Source organism: Gobio gobio (assembly GCF_949357685.1).
Source record: "Gobio gobio genome assembly, chromosome: 17".
Lineage (NCBI taxonomy): Eukaryota > Metazoa > Chordata > Actinopteri > Cypriniformes > Gobionidae > Gobio > Gobio gobio.
Window position 1 is genome coordinate 14,235,342 of NC_137110.1, and position 8,676 is coordinate 14,244,017.

General features: G+C 37.4%; 1 protein-coding gene across 1 annotated transcript; it reads right to left on the minus strand.

Annotated features, from left to right (window-relative positions):
• Nucleotides 1–743: 743 nt before the first annotated feature.
• eno1b (enolase 1b, (alpha)) lies at nucleotides 744–8,265 on the minus strand. Its single transcript, XM_079841868.1, has 12 exons — nucleotides 7,091–8,265; nucleotides 6,200–6,288; nucleotides 5,987–6,082; nucleotides 5,278–5,336; nucleotides 5,104–5,173; nucleotides 4,781–4,914; nucleotides 4,375–4,597; nucleotides 4,105–4,302; nucleotides 3,802–4,003; nucleotides 1,957–2,065; nucleotides 1,792–1,850; nucleotides 744–1,675 (listed from the first exon to the last, which is right to left on the minus strand). The coding sequence occupies exons 2-12, from the start codon at nucleotides 6,282–6,284 to the stop codon at nucleotides 1,609–1,611; spliced, it is 1,302 nt and encodes a 433-aa protein (XP_079697994.1). The 5' UTR covers nucleotides 6,285–6,288; nucleotides 7,091–8,265; the 3' UTR covers nucleotides 744–1,608.
• Between the last annotated feature and the right edge of the window lie 411 nt (nucleotides 8,266–8,676).

Genomic DNA, 8,676 nt, shown 5'->3' on the forward strand with positions numbered 1-8,676 from the left:
AGATGCCTCCCGTGTCAATATTCGCACACGAATATAGATGTCCCAATACATTTTATCACCCTAGTCTTGTTGGCATTCCTTTGCATATTTGATAAAAGGCACCATGGATGAAGAGTGAAGAATAACAATCTTGTGTCAGTGACTGACAGTGTGTGGGTTGTAGGATATAAATACAGTGCGTTAGATTTAAAGGACTGTCACTGTAAAGTCGGTGGATTTATTTCAGCTCAGTGGAATTAGGCTAGACGCTTTGATGTAGCTCTGTCTGCTTAGTCAGATGGCTTCATACATCTCATACATCTTCATGCCGCTTTACTGTTGACAAGAAGCCGGTGAATCTGATTAAAACAAAATTTCAGTAGCGCATTTCTATTCAATAAAAATAATAAAACCATTCACAAAAATATAAATATTATTAGTATTATAAATAATACAAATGTTGATATTGTTCTTATTATTGTATTATTAGTACCATTACTATTATAAAGTGTTATTTTACCACTAATATTGTAAAATACATTCGTACAAATTTGGATAAATGATATGGAATTGTAGTGCTGTCATGATATAACATAATTTGATATATCATTTTGCTTTATGCAATATTTGTGTAAAATGGCCAGAAAGTGTGCCCATTATATACAAGGAAAATGGCCATTATATACAATGTATCTATACATTGTATCTAATTTGCATATTAATGTTCATGTAATGAAAAAAGAAGTGTAATAATGGGAGTAGTAATTGGCAAGATTTTTATAATAATATCTAATATTTCATGGAAATATTGAAACATAATTTCTTTCCCTATGTACTTGTGTCGCCCAAAATTCCTGATAAAAATGATATAAGTCCTGGTGTTCAGTGGACATCAATGCCCTCTATAATAACAGTCATATTGTGATTTGAAACTCCATAACACTTTCCTGAGATGTTGATTTATGACTAACAATTCAGAAATTAGTCAGATTTAAATGATAATTACAAAATAAGTGTTCAATTTGATCACTAAATTGTCATCAGTCATTCAAGGAGAGGCAGTTGTCATTGTGAAACTGGGTAAACATTTGGTATCTCTGAAAAGCCCTGAAGGTGCTCTTTACAGGACATCCAAACTTAAAAATGCCATGTATGGTGTCAGAGAAATTCATAAAAAATATATAATGTCCACTACAGAGGGCAAAAGTCTATTCCTGGGTCCCAGGAGGATTTTATAATACTACACAAAAACCTCACATTAGTTGTGTTTTTATTTGAACTGTATCCACTGTTACAAGCACAGACCTCAAGCACAAATCTGCTATGCAGCATTTACAGGAAAATACTGTTTGCTCTTTCTTTGCAATACAATCATCATCATCATCATCATCATCATCATCATCATCATCATCATCATCATCATCATCATCATCATCATCATCACACAAGTACATGTAACACTCAACCAAATAGACACTATCACAAAGTTTATGATGCTTTGTCTCTGTATCCTTGATTACATGGTCCCAGTAACAACCCTTAACACATACTGCTTTCTGTTGGTATTGCCACATCTGGAACTGAACTAATAGTAGAAGGATAAGTAGTTCTAACTGTACTGAGCTGATCTCAGTTCAGTGGATTTCTGAAATTCTTCCCAGCAAAGTGAGCTTTATCCCCCAGTTCCTCTTCAATTCTGCGAATGAAGAAAGCAAGCATGTTTGCAGAAAACGTGAAATACATATGCTTATTTATGCCCATACGTTTCAAACTAAAATATTTCTATTCTCATAGACTCAACTGCAAGCTTACCTGAGGATCTGATTGTATTTGGCCAGACGCTCTGAACGGCACGGGGCTCCTGTTTTAATCTGAATAAGAAGAGGAAAATCAAGTATCTGAACTTGAGTATGTAACTGTAAAGTGAAATTCATAATTTTTATGATAAATCTAAAATAAGATTAGAGCACACTGTACCTGTCCAGTGCAAAGTCCCACAACCAGGTCAGCAATGAACGTGTCCTCTGTTTCCCCTGAGCGATGGCTCACCATCACACCCCAGCCACTGGACTGAGCCATCTTACATCTGTGGGGTGGGATGTTACAAATAGAAAAGATCACGAAATATCTCTTTTAAAGTTTTTTTTTAACCCTTTAAGCCCGGAAGGCATTTTAAGATATGCTTTTCTGAGTGACATACACAAAAGTAAAGACTCATAACACCAAAGCTATAGCAAGGAGAGTAGGTAGGTAGGTTTTGTTTGATAGAAAACTTTTTAAAAAATTAGGGGAAAAAATTATTACACTTGGACATTCTCATGCTAAGAAACTGCTAAAAAAAAAGAAGACAAATGTGCTCAAGGGAAATTTTACTTATCTTTCTTATTTGACATCCAATAACACAAGAAAGAAATCATGTAGAAGGACAAACATTTTTTGGTGAAGTTCCCCTACCCTACATGTGAGCTGCATCTGGATAAAATTTTGTAGCGATAGCATAAAGTAATCAAAAGCTACATTATTTGGAACCAAGGGAGCCTTTTTGTTTAGCCTTTGACACCCAGAAGGCATGTCCTCATGATGTTGCTCCATGAGGAATATCTTGTGATTGACGCAATGGATTCTGTTGATTTTGGACAATCGGGAGAATCCACAATAAGTAATGATGTTCCATTTTCTACAATCTGTGCATGTTTCATGTTTCATGAACACCACATGAAAGCTACATTTGACTTTACTTAGCTAAATGCGCTCCTGTGGGGTTTTATGTGTTATAACTCCATGAAAGAATATCTTTTAGCACTTTATTTTACAGTCCTGTTCCCCATGTATATACAATGTACTATATTTATGTACTGTTTTATAGTAATTGCAATAACTGGGTAATAACTAGGTACTAACCCTGAACCAACCCCTAAACCTAATCTCAACCCATATAGTTTTATATGTATATGTACTTATATTACCCAGCACTTTCTTAGGTAAGTACACTGAAAGTACACGTAAGTGCACGTACTGTAAAATAAAGTGCAACCGAATATCTTTAGATCTAAGTGACGGTTTGGGTTTGGGCTCTTTTTAATCATGAGAATAATGATGTGCCATTTTACGAGTTTGAGTGAAAATGTGAAATAAATGCCGCATTCTGTATATTATTTGCATATAGGTCTAGGTGGGGGGCTTCACACACAAAACTAGCTCAAGTTTAGTCAAAGCCCAAAACAATTATGCTTGTTGCGTTCTACTCTGTGAGACCTTTCAAATGACATATGACACATGACTATTTGAGCTGTATGATGTTTTTGACATATTTTTTAGAATTTTAAATTTTTTTTATCAACAAATAACTCAGCACTACTTAGGAGTTAATCTAATTGGCTACATGCATTGTAAAGTTTACATACTCTAAGCTTTCAAATGGCACCTACGTTTTGATCAAGGCAGTAGTTTTGAAAAATATGATTCATAATTTTTTCGTGGCTAGGTGGCTGTGTTTCTAAACTTTAAAAAAATAACTATTTTTTGTTATTCCATTCAGTGGTTGTTTAGTAATTTGATTATTTTTTCGCGGGGTGCCAGTGTACCGCCGGCGGTAGACTTCAGGTTTATAGGGTTACATTAAGCTCTATAGCATTCTTCAGTGGGGAAAGTCCACACTGAAATTCTGGAAAATATTTGGACAAAAGTGTAAAGATTTTGACAACTTTCTGAACAACTTATACTTTATATATATTTATATTCTTGATTCTTATTGTTGTTTCCCATAACTCATGTGGTATCAAACTTATGGGCATCATTGAAGGATCAGGGTTTTGAACTCACGCCTGCAGGGATTCGGTAACACTCCCGATCTGGTTGACTTTGAGCAACAGGCAGTTGCAAGCCTTGTTCTCCACTGCATTAGCAATGCGTTTGGGGTTGGTGACAGTGAGATCGTCTCCCACCACCTGGATGTCCGTGGTATTGGTGAAATTGGTCCAGGCATCCCAATCATCTTGATCAAAGGGGTCTTCAATAGAGACCACTGGAGTAGAAATAAAAATGAATTCACATCTCAGTGTCTGTGCTCAAAGAAAAAATAAAAATAATGTAATTAGTGCAAGAGAGGAAATAACAGATGGATACCTGGATAATCCTGAATGAAACTTTTGTAAAGGTCAGCAAGCTCATCAGGGCTGATGTATCGATTGGGGTCATCGGGAGACTTGAAGTCCAAGTCGTACTTTCCGTCACGGTAGAATTCAGATGCTGCCACATCCATGCCAATCACAATCTCATCTGTGTATCCAGCTTTACTAATGGCATTCTTCAGCAGCTCTAGGGCTATTATAAACAGCAAGTTATAAGTTGTCTCAGCTGTACAGTCTCAACCAGTTTGAGTGTTTTTTCAAATACCTTCTTGGTTCTCCAGGATGTTTGGTGCGAATCCTCCCTCATCCCCAACATTGGTGGCATCCTGGCCATATTTCTGCTTAATAACATTCTTCAGATTGTGGTACACTTCTGCACCAATGCGCATGGCTTCCTTAAAGCTACTGGCCCCGACCGGCAGAATCATGAATTCCTGCATGGCCAACTTATTGCCAGCATGTGAGCCACCATTGATTACATTAAAGGCCTTTAGGAAAACAATGAAAATCGCAAAACTCAATGGGAGCATAACAACATTTGCTTTCATATGTTTATTAAGATTTAAACAGGAAAAATTACTGACTAGCTTGGGAAATATCGAAAGTAAAATATCGCATCACACTTTTAGCTTATTGTACAGCTTCAAATACAAGAGCGTACTGTTTCTCACCGGCACAGGCAGGATGACCTCGGGGTTTCCAGCAAGGTCAGCGATGTGGCGATACAGAGGAACACCTTTCTCCGCAGCTCCAGCCTTACACACAGCCAGGGACACACCCAGGATGGCATTGGCACCAAATTTAGCTGATGTTCAAAACAGACACAGAAATTTAAAGAGTTGAAGCTGGTCTATATTTAAATGCCCTCTCAAACACAATCTAAATAAAGATCTATATACCTATGCCACATAGGTTAAGAACAACCGTTACGAGGAAACATTTTTAATGTAAAGCACAAGTGTTAATGTATAAACATGTAAATATTATGATTTACACTTGTTATCAGTTCCGTCCAGTTCCAGCATAAACTGGTCTATCTGTTCTTGCTCAACTACAGGAATTCCCTATGTGACAGAGAGAAAGACAAAAAAATCATTACCAACCCAACAGATTAACAGTTACTACACTATTTTTATTTTGTTTCAGTTTAAAATTATAAAATACTCACCTGGCTGATCAGGGCAGGTGCAATAGATTGGTTCACATTCTCAACAGCCTTGGATACACCTACATTGCACAGAAAAAGATGGCAGATATGAGTAATATAGGTATAAGCATGTTATTGTGGACTGAATGGTGCTGCAATTAGACACATGCACATCTCATTCCCTTGCTTAGTGTAGCTGCTACCACAAAGCTATAGATCAGATATTTGTCACATTTTTTATGATTTGTAATGTCAGCCAAGCGAGTGCCATAAACAATCTGTTCTTTATTCCATGCAAATATCGTACACTAAATAATTTTGGAGTACCACAGAAAAGATCCTTGCATTATTCACTGATGCGAATCACATGCACAAGCATTTCAGAATGTACATCATTTTTTCATAATACATAATTCAAGTTGCACGATTTGACACTGGGTTGAACGTGTCATGCAAATTCAGACCCAACAAATAAAAAGTTTTCTCACTTGTTAACATGGTATATGTTAAGACAAGACTGAACCAATTAATCAGTACATTTAATAAGTCCTCCTTCCCAATCTAATAGAGAAAAAACATCGCTAGTAAAAGAGAAACAGTCCTTTGTGTTCAGTAAATAAATCTTTGAGCTCTTTGAATCAAGACCAGCAAGTCTTGGTTATAAAATATCTGGTCTGTAAGACCGGATTCAATCATTTTAAGTTCATTAGAGACATGTAAAAGCAGTTACCTTTGCCCAGGTAACGTGACTTATCGTTGTCTCTTAGTTCCAATGCTTCATAGATTCCAGTAGATGCTCCACTAGGGACAGCAGCTCGAAACAGACCTGTTTCAAAACCAGCAGATTAGTATTCATTCTGCGTTTAATGCTTGTATACCGAACCATCTCCATTTAGAGTAATCTAATGTTCGATTTGGGGAAAAAAATGTCAAGGGGAATCACCTCTTTCTGTGTAGAGGTCCACCTCTACAGTGGGATTGCCCCTTGAATCAAAAATCTCACGAGCATGAATCTTTAGGATAGACATGTTCCTAAAAAAGAATAAAGAAGGAGCAATCGGCTTCGGCTGAAATCGGTACAGTATCTCTGCAAATCTAACCACACATCTAAAGGAGATTTCAAGGAAACCTGAGAACACCATCTGTTTTACAGTAATACTATTGACCCACAGGGTCACTTTGTCAAATCCTCTTGTCTGCTATTAGGCCTAATCATTATCGCAGGGAAACATCTGCATAAATGAATCCACATCCCTTTCAAGCAAATACACAATTAATAGCTTTTAAAATGCATTGTGTGTTGAAGGTTGTGCTATCTCTTGGGGCATCACGAGAAGCTCAGGTCTAATTGGATTAGCAGCTATCACTCTCTGGCCATTTTGCTGTCAACAGAGAACAAAAAGCTTATACGTTTTTGCATACACTACACACATAATAAAAAAACACCAATTGTATTTGTTCAAATGTACAGTTTTATGAGGGCCAATGACCAGTCAAACAGTCATTTCCTTCCTGGAATCTGATTTTTCCTTGTATAGTTTGTTCTGCAAATATTTAATCTCATTACACTGTGTGAATATGAGTGGGCGTGATGGAAAGCACGACTCATCACGGTCCTCAATGTCACGTGCTTATTCATGTCGCCTCTCCTCCATCACTTCATTAGGGTCACACTCCAGACTGAGAACTTAATGATTTCTGTCTAAATATATTAATACAATTGCCTAAGACTAACGGAAAAGCCTGGTTACAACATAAAACATATGTAACGTTAGCTAGCTATATGGTAGAAATTAAGGGGATAGTTTAAAGTTTATAATACAATTCTTCTTACCTCAGCGAAACGGTACAATTAAAGTGCAAGATGAAGAAATCAGGCTCTCATTCAAGTTCACACTCAAAGCTGGCGGCTCTGGTTAGGAGAGGTCAGTGTGTGCTCACTCTCAGAGAAAACTCACCCATAGGGGGAGATTACAGAAAATACAACTTGACTAGAATGGCTGTTGTCTTGAACCAAGGGGTATAGAAATGGGCGGGGCTTTCGCGGTCAGGATGTTGTCCCTGTTTGGTCGGATTTAACATAATAAAAAAATAATTTAAAAAATCCTACATTTTAACACTTTACGGTGTATTTTCAGTTTGATGATTATCAAGGTTTGCATCGGCATTAATCAGGTGTAAATCATTGTCCAGACTGCTACCAAAGAGGGAAGGTGTTATCGCGTGTTAGTTGTTACTTTTCTCAACGCTACCTAGGCTTGACCAATCACAGTCGTTTGATGATTTAATTTGATAGCAATTGCTTTGAATTATTTTCATCTATATGGCATATAAACATCTCTGCAATTAATATATGTACTATTGTTTAAACTATTATGTTTTTTAAGTGTAAAAAGTGTCTACAATAAGATAAAAAAATTCGTGAGATTTGAATACAGCTCAATGGAGAATTCGGATGTCTGAGCGGCCATGCGCTCCCTGGAGGAAGACACCTTTGTCTCAAAGGAAACGGTGATTACCTAGAAACATTTTCCACCCATTGGGAGGAGATGATAGGATGGAGAAAGTTGGCTAGTCCGTTCTCCAGCAATTCAATACAGTGTATTTTTCTGCTTATACTATGCCATTGGTTTGATAAAGTTCCATTAGGTTGTTTAAATTATTTACATTTTAAGAATCTAAAATCAATGTTCAGTTTTTTCCAAATCTTGCTTAAACTTGATAGTTTGGTCTTAAAATCTTGTAGAACCAATATAGTAGCAATACATTTGGCCATTGTCCTTATGACACACAGATCACAAGAGAATGATGCACAGTCCTATGGTGCCACTCTGTTTAATGCTATCTCAAATTCAAAATCTCATATTGTTCAATCATTAACCTTCTACCATATTCTTGTCTGGAAGGAAAATGTGATGCAATGACAAGAGGCACAATAGAGTGTTTGTGTGCTGGAGAATCCTGGCAACTCATTCCCTTGGGCCAGTAATCCCTCAGGTCATTGGCCCCACCCTCCCTCCTCCGTTCCCTCTTTTTATCCCTCTCTTTTGCACCTTCCCTGTCACACACGTGCACTTCCTTCGTCTCACTGTTCTTTCACTTACTCTTCCTAGAATCCTCAAACCAGCCATATTAGTTTAGATCAGTCTCACATAGGTGTATATTTCCCCTCGTGTACAGTTTGTTTCGTGGAAATGGATGATGTTTTGTTGCTTCTTTCTCAGGAGGCCTTTCTGACAGCCAGCTGATCCCCATGTTCCTCCATCCTCTCCCCTCACAAATCAGACCTCAGGGATCTCATTAGCAATCCACACAGGCTTTTGGATATAGCAAGGCATTGACCTGTTGCCTGGGTTACAATGCAGTCCCCGTGTCCCAGCATAAACTCCTGCTAGGGTTGGAACTCTCGTATCCTTTGTT